General features: G+C 37.3%; 1 protein-coding gene across 2 annotated transcripts in view; it reads left to right on the top strand.

Annotated features, from left to right (window-relative positions):
* GSK3B (glycogen synthase kinase 3 beta) overlaps positions 1 to 15,511 on the top strand; it is a 201,190-nt gene that overhangs the window by 94,510 nt on the left and 91,169 nt on the right. For both annotated transcript variants that reach the window (XM_024578021.4, XM_024578020.4), the window contains exon 3: positions 11,859 to 11,942. In XM_024578021.4, the coding sequence (XP_024433789.1) occupies positions 11,859 to 11,942 (84 nt within the window). The remainder of the gene's footprint in view (positions 1 to 11,858; positions 11,943 to 15,511) is intronic.

Here is a 15,511-nt window from a genome sequence, read left to right as displayed (position 1 = left end):
CACCCGTATTACTACCCTACCAACCATACTCAAGCAAGCGTTACTTCTGCCAGACCCTGTATTTTGAAGGTGGAGCCGACAAGATTTCTTGACAGATCAAATGTGAAGTCAGAGAGATAGAAGAATCAAGACTTAAATTTTTGGCCAGTACAACTGGAAGAATTGTCAGCAGTTGAGACAGACATGGCTTGAGTGAAGCAGGTTTAAGGAAGATCAGGAATTTTGCTCAGGAGATGAGATGCATATTGGATGCAGAAGAATTATTTAGCTAGGCAGTTGGCTAAAAGATTCTGGTATACACAGGAGAGATCTGAACTGGGAATATAAAATTGTGAGATTAGGAAGAACTAGCAAAAAAAAAAAAAAACTATGAATTTGATCAGGGAGGAAGAAGGATAACCAAAGAATTTATTGTTCTAGAAAGCAATTGGAGAAAGCATTTCAAAGAGTAACCAACTGGTCCTCTCTTTGTGTGGAAAACCCTAAGTTATAGCATATAGGCATATTTTCTGTAGCAGCCTGAGATTTTAGTTGGACTGTAATCCATTGCTATATAGGGTGATTATTCCTCCCAACCCCGACATTCCAGTTTATTTTCAGAGTCCTTTATGGATTTTTCTTCTGCTGGAGCACGTGGCCACTTTTCTTATTTTACAGACATTTTAACCTATTCCTGTGGCTTTAAGAACCTTCCAGACCTCTTGCTGGAGGATAAGATTAACATATCAGATTGCTTTCTGGACCTTTTCACTTCTTTATCCCTCATTTATTTCAAACTGAATGTATCCCAAACTAAACTCATTCCTTCCTGTTTCCAAAACAGCTTCCTAGGCCAGTAAACTCTACTGCCATGTCAATAGTCACATGAGTCAGAGGCATGATAGTTGTCATTCCCCTCTTTTCAGTTACCAAACCAATAGCAGTGGTCAAATAACTGTTTTTCTGTTGCTCAGAGCCATTCTCTTCCTTTCATTTTCAGTTTCTTCTTCCCTCCTTTGATAACTCTTTTCATACCCAAAACAGGTCTCCTGCTTAGCATACATCAGTGGCTTGTAATATTCAAACTTTTTAGCACTGTATTTAAGAATTTTTACCTGATCCCTATCCAGAATTTTTCAAAGTAACATGCATTTTTTTAATATATATATCTTGCCCCCATTTACCTATAGCACTTTCTCAGTGATCTAGACTTTTCATGTTGTATTGGTAATAGTTGGATTTGCTTACCCATTAGAATATGAAACTTTTAAGGGCTATGAATTTTTGTACACTTGGAGTCTGGCTTTGACAGATAATTGGCTTCAAAATGTCTTTTGCACACAAAGAGTAGTGATATTCCAGCCAACTAATGTAGGGTTTTGCCGGACCTCTGAATGTACTGTGGAATCAAAGATTTAGATTAAACACTTTCAGTCCTAGTGTGATTACTATGGATTGATGCTAGAATTTTTGATAATTCTCATTATTTGAAGAATATGTATTTTGGGAAAACTATTGAAGCCAAACTTGTGAAGTGAATCCTGTTTTGCTAGATTTAATGAAAATAGAGCTTTTATAGTGGGGGGAAAGATCTCCTGGTAGAATGGAATTTGGTGAAGAAGAATGTATCACAGCCATGTGCTGCCTATCCATATGCCCACATATTAAGCTTACTTACTTCACCTAAAAGTTCACTTTCCCTTTATTGAACTTTACCTTAGGGTACATAAAGTACCCTTCTGGCAATCCCTTGACTCTATGTTTTTAGCTTCTAGAATAAATTTTTCCCCCTTTTTTAAAAGTGTGAGGTGTCAAATGATGTAAAAATGAACAAAAGACTCCATGTCTGGTATGGAGGTGGATATATCTTAATGGTTATTGGTTAAAACAAAAGAATAATATATATTTTTAAAGGGTATCTCTCAGGTTTTCTTGTACTGTGTGATATTTATTTCATCTTGAGTAGTCATTTTGGTTTTTTTAGATCAGAATGATAAGAATGTAGTTTGCATGTATTTTATCTTTTCTATATTGGAAAAAAATTACTTTTATTGATAGGTTGTTTACTACAGTAGATTTCAAATAAGCATGATCCTGTGGTAAAAGAAATACACTTTACATTGCAGCCCAGTATATGAAAAAACAAAACAAGTTTAATGAAAAGATCCTTACTTTCACTATGTTTAAAGTTCTATTATTCTATTCTAGTCTCCATCCCCACTCTCTTCTCAGGGTTGATTGGCTGGGACTCAGATTGGAAAATAATGGTTTACAGCAAGTTTTAAGGTAGAAGCAATGACAAAAATGAGTGTTCTAGGAACCCATCTATATCAGTGTACCATCTGGTACTGTTGTGAGAGGCTGCACTTGGCTTCAGTGAATTTTTTTGAAGACTCAGCCCATTTTCCCATGTGGTGATGGGCAATTTACGAATGTACCTGCCCACACTATTCTGAGTGTTCAGCAGTTTCTGACCAAAAATGGCATGACCCCTATGTCCCACCCTCCCTATTCTTCTGATCTTGCCCTGAGACTTTTTTTTTACCCCTGTGAAAAAGTCCTCAAATGGAAATGTTTTGCCAATATGGAAGAGGTGAAAATGGCAGAAGCACTGAAAGGCATCAAAATCTACAAATTCAAAAACTCTTTTGAGCAGTGGAAAAAAGTGTCGATAGGTATATTGCGTTAAATGGACAATACTTTGAAGGTGACTTGAAGTTTAAACATGTAAGAATAAATATACAATTTTTAATAAATAAATTCCAGTTTGGGGGGGAGTCCCTTGTATAGTAAACTCCAAAATATCTGTGGGTGCTATAGGAATATAGAGATCAGAAAAGATTAGTGTGAGTTGGAACAGCTGGGGATGGCGGTGTAAAAGAGATGGGAGTTAAACAGGAAGTTACAGGAAGGGTCGAGTATGTGTAGGTGGGAGGGAGCATGGTAAGTGTGATCAGTGGCTTAGAGTTGGGATTGAAACAGTATATTCAGAAAGAGTGAGATTTGGGATTTAGTTATGATCACATTGATAATGAATAGAAGATAAGATTAAGTTGATAAGGATGAGTTATATTATGAAGTAATTAGACTTTATCCTGTAGGAGAATATGGGGTATCTTTATCTCCCTTGAAATTTTGCTTGCTAATAACATTGCCTCTGCAGATCTATTGGTTGCTGTTTGTGTGTCCTATCTTTTTTCAGCCTCTTACTTTTAAGCTATTTGTGTCTTTGAATCTAAAGAATACCAACTGTAGATAGAATATAGTTGGTGCTTCCCTTGTTATTCATTCTAAAAATCTCTGCCTTTGTATGTATGCTTAATCACATTTCGTATAGTCTCTGAAATGATTGGAATTCCCTGTACCACGTCGCTTGTTGTTTTCTCTCTCTCTCTTTCTCAAGTTGTTTTGGTTCCTTTGTTCTCATTTATTGCCTTTTTTGTGTGTTGAACAAATCTTAATTTTAGTACCATTTTAGTTCCAGTGTTGATTTATTTTTAGAAGAGAGGGGAGGGGAAGGAGAAAGAGAGAGAAACGTTAATGTGGAAAGAGAAGCACCAATCTGTTGCCTCTCCTAGGCACCCGACCAGGGACCAAACCTGTACAACCCAGGCATGTGCCCTGACTGGGAATTAGACTGGTGACCTTTTACTTTGTGGGGCCACGCCCAGTCAGCTGAGCCACACTCAGTTTTTAATACTAAAAAATTGATTTTCTTAGCAGCTGCTTTAGGAATTACAGTATGCATTTCAATTTATCACAGCCTGCTTTAGGTTATACTCACTTAATTCCAGCAAAATATAACACCTCTTCTCCAGTATAGCTTCGTTTTTCTTCTGTCCTTCCTGCTATTATTATCATATACAAGATCTATTTATATTATAAATCTAATAATATACTGTTACCATAATTGCTTTATATAGTTAATTTTGGTGAAATTGAGAGAAAGAAAATATATACAGTCTTTTACATTTTCTTTTTCTTTTTTTTTAATTTTTATTGTTACTCAATTACAGTTGTATGCCTTTCCTCCCCATCCCTCCACCCCACCCCAATGTTGATTTGATGTACTTGTATATTGCAAAATAATTGCCATCATGGCATTAGCTAAAATGTCACATCTTATAATTACCCCTTTTTATTTGTGGTGAGAATATTTAAGATCTACTTTCTTAGTAACTTTCAAATACAAAATACAGCATTATTAACTGTAGTCACCATACTATATATGAGATTGTCAGAACTTATTCATGATATAATTGGAAGTATGTACTCTTTGACCAACATTTCCTCTTGTCCCCCTCCCTCAGCCCCTGGTAACTACACTTTACTTTGTAGGAGTTCAGCTTCTTTAGATTCCACAGAGAGTTGATATACAATACGGTATTTGTCCTTTTCTGACTTACTTCATTTATTGTAATGACTTCACAGTCCATCCATGTTGTTGCAAATGGCAGGATGTCCTGAATTCTCATGGCCGAATAATATTCACACACACCCAATCATAATGCACAGCATAATGGCATTTGGTCAGTGAGGGACCATATATACGATGGTGGTTCCATCCCATAAAATTATAAAGGAGCCGAAAAATTTCTAGTGACGCTGTAGCACAGTCCGTCGCTCAAGTGTTCATGGTGATACTGGTGTAAACAAACTGCTTTGACAGTCATATAAAACTGTAATACATACAATTAGTGTAAGTAGGCTATGTTATCTAGGTTTATGTAAGTAAACTGTATAATGTTCCCACAATGACAGAATTGCCTAACAATACATTTCTGAGAATGTATCCTGTCATTGAGCAGCACAGTACATGACTACACATCACGTCACATCTCATCACAGGTTCTCTATCCAGACATCTGTCGATGGGACACTTAGGTTGTATCCATGTTTTGGCTATTGTGAATAATGCTGCATGAACATGGGAGTACAAGTATGTCTTCAAGAAAGTGACTTCATTCTTTTTATATATACACCCAGAAGTGTCATTGCTAGATCAACTGGTAGTTCTAGTCTTATTATTTTGGGGAATCTTCAGTTTACATTCCCACTAACATTGCACAAGATTCTCTCTTCTCTACATCCTCGCCAACATGTTATCTCTTGGGGTTTTTTTTTTGTTTTTTTTTTTTTTTTGATGACAGCCATTCTGACAGCCGTAATGTGTTATCTCATTGTGGTTTTGAGTTGCAGTTCCCTGATTGTTAGTGACGTTGAGCACTTTTTCATGTATCTGTTGGTCATTTGTATCTATTCTTTGGAAAAATGTCTATGTACATCCTTTGCCCCTTTTTTAACTGGCTTGTTTGTGGAGGTTTTTCTCTTTTTGCTATTTAGCTATATAAATTCTTTACATATTTTGCATATTAGTCCCTTATCAGACATGATTTGCAAATATTTTCTCCCATTTACTTGGTTGCCTTTTTGTTTTGTTGTTGGTGTTCTTTAATATGCAAAACCTTTTTAATTTGATGTAGCCTTTGTAATTTGATTTTTGCTTTTGGTGTCAAATATAAAACATCATTGCAAAGACCAGTGTCAAGAAGCTTACCTCCCTGTTTTCTTCAGGAGTTTTACATCTTTTAAGTTCTTGAACCTAATAGCTGCTTTGTACTCTTTGTCTGCCAAGTCCAACAGCTGTGTCTACGCAGAGTCAGTTACTATCGAGTACTTAAAAAAAACCAAACTATCAATTTGCATGTCTCAAAATGTTTTTCGACAATTGGACATTTTAAGTAAAATATTATAGTGACTCTAGATTTGATTGTTTTAATCCTCCTGAAGGTTATTGTTTTGGGGTTTTTCTTTATTTTTTGTGACTTACCTATAGCCAATCTATAGAATCTTACTCATCCACAGTTCAAAGACCCTGAATTCTGTGTTAAATTTTTTATTCTAATTTTCATTTTTTTAGCCTGATTTTAGGGGTTTATTCTTTTCTGCATAGCTTAGTGATCAGCTGGGCATATTGATTTTATAAAGCTTCCACCATTTTTTGATCATTCTCTACATATGTTGCAGAGTACATTCAAAATTTGGGTAGTTTTTAAGTTTGCCTCAGCTTTCTTAGAGGCCCTCTTAGGTCTCCCCTGCGTGTGCGTACAGACTCTCAACCAGGGATATGTGGAGAGCTTATTTAGCCTCTCTGTGCCTCTCTTATTTCCAGGATCTCTCTGTTATATTTCTTAGTGTTCTGCCAGTCTGTCATTTTCCCCAGCTTGGGACTGCAGTCGCAGGGTAGCAGAGTTGTGGGCTGTTTTACTTTGTTTCCTGTCAAATTTGCTATTTTTCTGCCAGTGCCACTGGATGTGGGTTTTTGCTCTCTGTTCTAAGTGATGGTAAGCCCCCTGTGGAAGCAGAATTCCTGGTTTTCAAGATCAACCCTGCCTTGGTAAAACTATGCGACTGCTTGAGCTGGCTGGTGATAGTGGGGAATAATAGCATTCCCTGGCAAAAAGGCCACTGCCCCCACTGTCCCAACTCTAGTATCTAACAGCTTTTCATGAATAAATGCTTCTCGACTTGTTGCATTTGAATGATTTCCAGAGCTCTGAAATGATTATTTTCTACAGTGTAGTACTTTTTATAGTTGTTTAGGGGGAGATCTCTTCATTCCACTATAGCTGGGAATCTTGCCTCTTTTTTAACTAACTTCTTAGTCCTTCCCTCCTGTCTCCCAGCCCCATTTTAATTCACCGTAATCAGGCTTTTGTCACAACCATTCTACTGAAATAATTCTTGTAAGAGTCACTAGCATCCTACATTTGCCATATCCAAATACCAGTTTTCTGCTTTCATCTTAACCTTTTAGCCACTTTTGACATAAATGGTTACTCCCTTTATCTGAAAACTCTTTTTACGTGTCTTCTAAGGTAGTATTTTCTCCTGTTTTTCATTTTACTTCATTGACTGCTCCATGTGATAACACCTATGAATTTTGGGGGGTCTAAACTTCTTTCCTATGTGATAGGTATAACATTGGGTTCCATTGCTATAAGTCTTCAACATGCAGATGACCTTCCAGATACATATTTCCAGTACCAACTTCTACACTGAGTCACAGTATTTTCTCTTGGGTGTCTAGTAAGGATTTCAAACTTAATAAGTAGAAAGAACATAGAACTCTTGATCTACTCTCTTCCTCAAATTTATTCTCCTTGACTTTTAGAAGAATTTTAAAAAAGATAGACACATTATGTCATTTTCCTTTACATTTAGTGTAAAATTTAGTTTAACATGATTTACGAATTTGTATGACATACCCCCCTGCCTACTTCTCTGAACTTATCTCCTACCTCTTTCCCTTTACTTAGCTTGTTCCATGCCCCCTCAAGCTATTTCTTGAATATTCAAAGCCCACCTCTAGGCATTTACATTTGGAGTTTCCTATAATTGCACTGCAGTGCTCTTCCCCATATCTTCACATGGTTCTCATCGTCATATTCAGGTTTGTGAGGTCTGCTCTGACTTCCTTCTTCTGTTATGCTCTATCCGCTTATTTCTCTCTGTCCTCCATAGACTGTAAGTTTAATGAGGGTAGGAACTTTGTTATTCTTGTTCACTGCCGTATCTTTAATATTATAAATTATGCCTGGCACATAAAGATGCACTACATTTGTAGAACAACAGTGTTTTTATAGAAGTAATATGTCCTTAGTGAACTAACAAAGAGTGACTCAGTAAAAATGGCTAGGCTTGGGATACTTGTATTAAGTACATTTTAGCCATGAACTTTGTTTGCCTGATTTTGACCTGATTAATACTTAGAACTATTGCTCTATGAAATATATTTTGGGTCTTTTAGGGAATTATAAAATGATAAAATTTAAGCCTCCTTTTTAAAGGAATAGAATATGAACAGAACTGTCACAGGTGGGCATAGGTAACCAGGTTCTTGGTGATCGTGGACAAAGAATTGAACTGAACACAGAGAGTTCATAGCAGAGAAAGCAGATATATTAAGCAATAGTACACTCCACAGAACATGGGAGCAGGTCAGCTCTGAGCAAAGATTGACCTCAGGGGCTAGAGGGATTTTATTCTTAAAGGACAGGTATTTCCTAGCTAGTTTTGACAGGGTTTTATTGTGCATGTACAAGTAGTTATATTACTTTAAAGCTACTGTGCATGTGGTCTCCCATGATTTTCCTTGATTGGCCCCTGGGGAAGGGGGTCCCACAACGTTAATTTATTATAATGCTATTATAATGAAGCAGGGGTCATGTAGCATCTTCTGCTCAGGTGCATTCATGATTCACCATGATTCCACACTTTTCCAGAAAGCGGGAACAACCTGCTTTCTAAGACCAGGGTCTCTATCCTGTATCCTTGTCCTTTATCTTAGCCCTGGAGCAACTCTGGAATATCCTTCCTGACTGTCCTGCCTCAGATCAGTAAAGGTATATAAATAATAAGGTCCATGTACTTGCTTCACTTATGTATTCTTTTTACACAAATTCTGTGATTTAGGAATCTAATAGTTCTCTGTTACCTTGGTTAATGAGCCTGGAAAAGTACATAGCTTATTTTAACATAGTTGGCTGTTTTTCATTGTTTTTTTTTCAAAGACAGTCTTGCCCTGGCTGGTGTGGCTCAATGGACTGAGTGCTGTCCAGCGAACCAAAGGGTCACTGGTTCGATTCCCGGTCAAGATACATGCCTGGGTTGGGGGCCAGGTCCCCAGTGGGGGGGCACTCAAGAGGCAACCACACATTGATGTTGCTCTCCTGATGTGGATCCCGGCCAGCAGGAGCCGTGTGTTATGGCAGCAATGGACAGATTCACACGGACTACTGGAATCCTGTGGAGAAAAAGGGACGGCATGGCCACTCTCTAAGTGAGAGAGAGGGTGAGAGGGCCAGGGAGAGCCTGAGAGACCCGACCCCTGCCTGGACAGGCTTTTATTGCTTTTCTGGCACATTACATCAGGATGGTCCTCATTTACTATGCACAGGTTCACTGTAGGTGATTACCTTTTACAGACAACAGAGGAAAGAATGCTACTAATTACTTCAAAGAGAAGGATGTTACAGATCAAGGGGGAAAGTGGTCTAACTGGTTACACTCCATACTTGGGAAGTTTAGCATGACTTTAGGAAGTTAAAGATACTCAGTAAACATTTGCTGGCTCAATCCAGGGTGAGGGAGTTTTAGCAAAAGCAAATCTCATAGCAGCCTAGGTACAATGCAGGCCTGATTCCCCACAGGAGAACTTGTCTGTGGGCGTGGCTCCTGTGTGCTGGACCTCGATCCCACTGGCTTTTCCAAGTGGGAGCTGGGCTACATTTCCCACACGTGGAACAGTTCCCTATACTTTCCCTCCCTTTCCTTCTCTTAAAAAAAGAAAGTCAGTCTTAATGTTACAGAAACAACCCACCCCACCCCCTGGGGTCTTTTTGTATTATTGTTTTTTACCTGCTTCTGTGTTAGGACCTGTGGCTCCCAATGCCAGAGTTTGGTAAAAAGGAAAGGAACTATTTTAATGAAGAGTTATACAGGTTTAGAATAATGGCAGAATTCTACCATTAAATCTCATTCCCTTTAGAAATGAAAATATACTCACAAACACACACTCCTGCCCTTCCTTCCCCTCTTTGCCTAGTCAGGCCAGTCTCAGAAATGCCAATCAGAAGTATTGCCCTCCAGAAGAAAAAAACCGAAGTCTGCAGCTCACTTCTGATTCCTCTCAGTACTCCATGCTAGGCTGGGTGGGAGAAGGCTGGGCAGGTTTCCGGTGGTCCCCAGCACTCTCAGCTGTGTTGCACTGATCTCCAGTCCTTAATCCAAAACCACGTGGCCCCTCCTCATGGCCCACCAGGAAGAGTCTTTCACTCCTTTTCTTCCCACATGATCTTGCATTGTCCCCGTCCCACATGGAGGCCTGCCCTTTTGTTTATTTAAATACCAGCCTGGAACCTCCTCTGGTAACACATTTCTGAATAGCTTCAATTTGGAATGGAAATAGACACAGTTTTGAAATTAGTAAAGTTTTGTGTCCTCTGCAACAGTCAAAACTTAGTCTAATTTTAGTCATTATCTTTGTTTAAAGCAATTACATTACACTAAGTTTGTTTATTGCTTTAGCTATAAACATTGTATATATACTATATAGACATTTTAGCTGTATAAACATTTTATAGCAAGTAATGGAATGAATGATGTGCTATAAAAGAATTTTATTATTTTTTTAATCCTCACCCGAGGATATATTGACTGGTTTTTTTGTTGTTGTTGTTGGAGGATATGTTGATTGGGTTTTTTTGTTGTTGTTTTGTTTTTAGAGAGAGAGGAAGAGGGAGGAGGCAAGGGGGGTGGAGAGAGAAACAGGCAGATAGACAGAAAAGCATGGATGTGAAAGAGAGAAGTATTGATCAATTACCTCCCATACCCTCCCAATAGGGGATTGGACCTGCGGCCTAGGTATGTGCCCTGACCAGGAACTGAATCTGCGTGGTACACAGGATGATGCTCCAATCAGCTGAGCTGTCTGACCCCATGGCCTTATAAAAGATTTTTAAATATCACTGTATATATAAACCTAGTTCTCATGGTCAGTTTAAAGGGACAGAATGAGAATCCCCTTAAGTGTCCTATTTCCAGGAGGTGGGGGACGGAGGAGGTTTGGCTGGGGTGGGGTGGAGGGATGGGGAGAAAAGGCACACAACTGTAATTGAATAACAATAAAAAATTAAAATTATAAAAAAAAAAAGAAAACAGTAATAGAATAGAACCTATTGGAAGCTACTGGAGGAGAAACATTTGCTTTTTTCTGCTACCATCTTCTAAGAACTGGAGCCCACTGTGCTTTAGGACAGTTCTGCTTATTCAGCTTGTCTCCTATTCATCCTCCACTCCTTTTTTTTTTTTTTTTTTTTTGGCTTTTTTTTTCCCTGTTATCATAACAGGATTTGCCTTCTAGATTCCTGGGCATATACTTTATGGTTTTGTAGCTCTTCTAAATCATTATTTTAACTGAAATTTTATATATTCTGTTTATATAGCTGGTACTTTGGTGTTTTCTCTGTTATTTAATGTAGCCTTTATTAACTGATTTCTGACAGCCCAAGTATGTTGTTAGAATTTATCTTCTTTGTTAATATATACTCTTCAAATTTATTACTGCAAAATTTATGGTTTTAAGAGGTCATCATATTTAATGTTTTCTTTCAATGAAGAATGAGCATAACTTTGAAACTTCCCAAAGGGAAAATTATTTGTATGGTTTATAAATTTATCAGGACTGTACAGTTTCTAGTATATCATATCTTAGCTTTCTAAAATTTAGCAACTAAGCCCTTCTAATAGGGTAATTCTCAGATTTTTCAGTGCATCTTGGGAAAAGTAGGGCTTGTAAGAATTTTCTTTGCACCCAAATTTATTTGTTTGATGTGATGTTTTATTTTGATTATAATTGTAAAAATTACAGCAGTAATAGCTCATTTTAGGTTATCTCTTACATACTGTAGACCAGTGCTTCTCAAGTTTTTTGTGATAAAAGTACCAGTTTAAAAAATTTCCAATTCATTGAGGACTGATATTTTTGTAAATACAATACAGATGAATTAAGAAATACAAAATGCAGGCCCTTTTTCTAAGATTCTTTTTATTATAAGATTCATCAATATAAAAGTATTCTGTCAAATTGCTGTAGAAAATTCTAAATACTTATTTTAATTTGATTTGCAGAGCAGTAGGAAATAGTTCATGGAGTGGTAACAAATATTTTACAGGTTAGCAGTGATCTGTAGACCATACTTTTTTGTGAAATACTGTTGCCTGCTATTTGTAATGTTTAATGTTACTTCAGAAGCATTAGTCCGTATGATGAATAGCAGTTATCCTTTAAAATATATTTTTCTATTTTTCCTTTTCAGAACCGAGAGCTCCAAATCATGAGAAAGCTAGATCACTGTAACATAGTCCGATTGCGTTATTTCTTCTACTCAAGTGGTGAGAAGGTAGGTCTTGCAAAAAGTATATACTGAATATTGTGATAGACGTGTTGTTCTTCTAGAAATATTTCCCCTTTCCCAAGTGAAACAGTTTTGCTAATTGAATGAATGAAAGAATTTCAGAACACAGACCCTATTGATACTGAGCTCAAGGTATGATCATTGATCATTATTAGTTGTATCAGGAAGATGTTAAAAGACAGGAATGATTTTTAAAGAATTTTCTTCCTTTTTTAAACTTTTGTGGTTCTAAAGCAAATTTAAATATATATTTTAAACCTTTATGTTCTGTATGTGCTTCAGGAGCCCCATGTTAGTTCGCCTATTTATTGGAGGGAGGAAAATGATGTCATTTTGTTAAGTTGAAATATTGGAGGGGAAGGGAGATGAGGAAGACTTTGGTAGGACCAGAATGAGACTTCAACATTAGGAGGCAAGTTTAACCTATCCCCCGCTGGGGAAAATTTTGAAAATACATAATATTTCACACCTTGTTATAAGTGGTCACTATTTATGGTCACATTTAATTCTGGAAAAGCAAAGGATAATTAAGGAACACTTTGTGCTGTGAATCCCCTCTTCTACTCCCCCTTCCCCTTGGACTTTTTTTTTAGAAAATGTAATAACTGATGTTTGAATTGGCAGCATAGAAAATTAGTTTCTTCTGTTTTACTGTGGTCACTTTTTTCTGTGCGTTCACTGTCCCTTCTTCCCAGATTCAGTTGTTTTTTGCATTTTTTCCTTCACTAGTTTGGGATGAAGGGGCAGGACAAATAACAAACCATTTAATCTGTTTGGCTAAATAAATATGACTTTGGACAAGTTCTTTTGATATTTTGGGCCCCAGATGTCATGTGTATATTACCTAAAGTCCTTAGATCCATAATACCTCTTGATTTCTAGCCTAGTGTTCTTTTTACTTCACATATCTATGTCCCAATGTAATCACTTTTAATTATTTTCCATTAAATTTTATTTAGATTATTTTTAAGAAATTCTTTTTATATGACAGAACCTGAAATATGGGAAGGCACCTATATATAAGCCAGCACTGTGACATACATGCCTGCAGATAGATAATTGGTGTGTGTGTGTATGTACGAGATAGCTAATATTTTAACAACCAAATTGGTTCTTTTTTTTTAATTTTAATTTTGTATTGTTATTCAATTACAGTTGTGTGCCTTTTCTCCCCATCCCTCCACCCCACCCCAGCTGAACCCCCCTCTCTCTCCCACCTCCACCCTCCCCCTTGATTTTGTCCATGTGTCCTTTATAGTAGTTCCTGTAATCTCCTCACTGTCCCCTCCCCACTCCCCCCTGCCCATTGTTAGATTGTTCTTAACTTCAATGTCTCTGGTTATATTTTGTTTCCTTTTCCAAATTGGTTCTTTAGTGACTCGTTTTTCATGTGCACCCCTGCCTTTAATTTTAAATGATTCTTCTGTTTGTATTAGGGACTATAAATCCTCATAAGTATTTGAGCTCCTTTGTTTCTAAAGCCAATCACTTGATTCATGCCATATTTTTTTAACCAAGCAAACTGTCTGTTATGTCCTTAATGTTTCTGTCCCTTACCAAATAAAATTAAGGAGCATCTGTTGTGTTCATAGCACTCTTATAGTGGAATTTTACATCCTCATGACTTTTTGCTGGACATTACAATATCTCAGGGAGGAAAGTAAAGTTCAGAATTACTTGTTCCATGTACTACTGGATTAAATGCAGATTCATTTACAAGGGTCTCCTTACAAAGCCCCTAAACATTTTCTCTTGATTACTTAATTTATATTGCTTTCCCTATATGCCAGGTACTGTTTTAGTGCTTTACAAATATTAACTCATTTAACTCTTAATGAGGATAAAGAGAAAGGGAAGAATATCAAAACTTTTGAATATAAAGTTCTGTTTGTGATGGTACCTAAAGGCCACCTGTGCGGTTTTGGTTTGGTGGAAGCCTCCATCACAGTCTGCCCTCGTTGTTACTTAATCCTGCCTTGGGAGTAAAAATGGACCAACTGTTTTCTGTGTATTCCAGAGGATAATTTTCCTCCCCGCTGCTGTGCACCACAGGCTGCGTATTTATCTTAAATAGTCTTTCAGGTAAAGAGTAATTGAGAAGTCATTAAGGGAGATTAACCAGAGAACAGAGAAACTGTCTATTATAAAAAATATATATACTTTCTAATATTTTATTTATCTCAGGACTTTAGCATTGTAAATTTTGCAAAGTGAAAAAAGACACTTCTTAATTTTGGATAGTTCAATTTAAAAAATAGAAAAACAAGTAGTGGTTATTGCTAAAAATGAATCTTCCTTGTCAAAAAAAAGAAGAAGAAGAAGAAGGAAGGTTTTCTGAGGATGTGCAGAAATACACAGGTTTAGGACCTCCCATAATATTCTAGCCACCAAAAGGATAATTTCTTCTTGGCCTACTCATGATCTCCACTTCTTTTCTTCTGAATTATTCTGGCAGGACCAATGTATCACTCAAGAGACCAGGTATTAAACTAATACATCCCATATGAGATGGGTTCTTTACTAGGGTTGAGAGATCAGGTTTGTTTTTATTAGTTCTAACTCTCAAGAGTAGGTTACTGAGAGTGAACTAAAAACTTTTCTTTAGAATAGGGATGTAGTGTCTTATGAAATTCTTATAAATCCTTACAGGTGATTTCTCTCTGAATGTGAAAGCCCTATATGAGGTAGGCATTTTACTAACAGAAACATTATGTATTACCTATGCATATATTAGAAGAGTTTTGGGAGAGGAAATAATAAATAATTTAGGATACCTCTGAGACATGAAAACAGATATCCAGTAGATAGGTATGTGTATGACTTCATAGGTGGAGGGGTCACTAAATGGAGGAATGACATAACAAGTTCTGGTAGATGGGGTATGTAGCCATGTGGTAGGGCTCTTAGGGGTTAGGAAAGGAGGGAGAGGGCATGTTGTTTGAAGCCAGGACAGCAAAGAGCCAGCAGTTTGCCAGTATTTGCCTTCTGGTCCCAGAATATGTTAAGAGAGCCTCAAAAGAAGCCAGTGCCTTTGGTTGAGATCCAGGTTTTGTCAATAGCAAGGCAGTAAAAAGAACCCTCTGTGAAAAAACTGGGATTTAAAATGGCATTTCAGAGAGCTCAGGAGAAGCTCTGGGCAGAAGATCAATGGTAAGAACATGGTAAGATCAATGGTAAGGAGGCTTGAGGAGGCAATTAAAGAATTGAGCTAAAGGCATTGTGAGGATGAGAAAAAAGAATTCAGTGTTTCAGGATTATAGTCATGATAGACTTGGTTAGGTTCCATGGATGAGTTCAAATGTATATGGGAATATTTTGTAATCCTATCATCATCATCTGACTCATTCTCTGTCATTTCCTACCTCTTTTTCTAAGCCTTTTCTGTCTTTTCTCTTCTGTCCCTGCCTACTTTGTGGGTTTCTGTCCCTTTCATTCTTGGCTCACGGTCTCTATCTTTCTGTCTCTGGATTTCTCTCCCTCTCTCTTGGTCTATGTCACCCCTCAGATATTTCCCCCCCTGTTAACTAACTCTGGTGTATGGCTGCCTGGCTGTC

The sequence above is a fragment of the Desmodus rotundus genome, chromosome 2 (assembly GCF_022682495.2).
Source record: "Desmodus rotundus isolate HL8 chromosome 2, HLdesRot8A.1, whole genome shotgun sequence".
NCBI lineage: Eukaryota > Metazoa > Chordata > Mammalia > Chiroptera > Phyllostomidae > Desmodus > Desmodus rotundus.
This window is presented reverse-complemented; position numbering and strand designations above follow the sequence as displayed.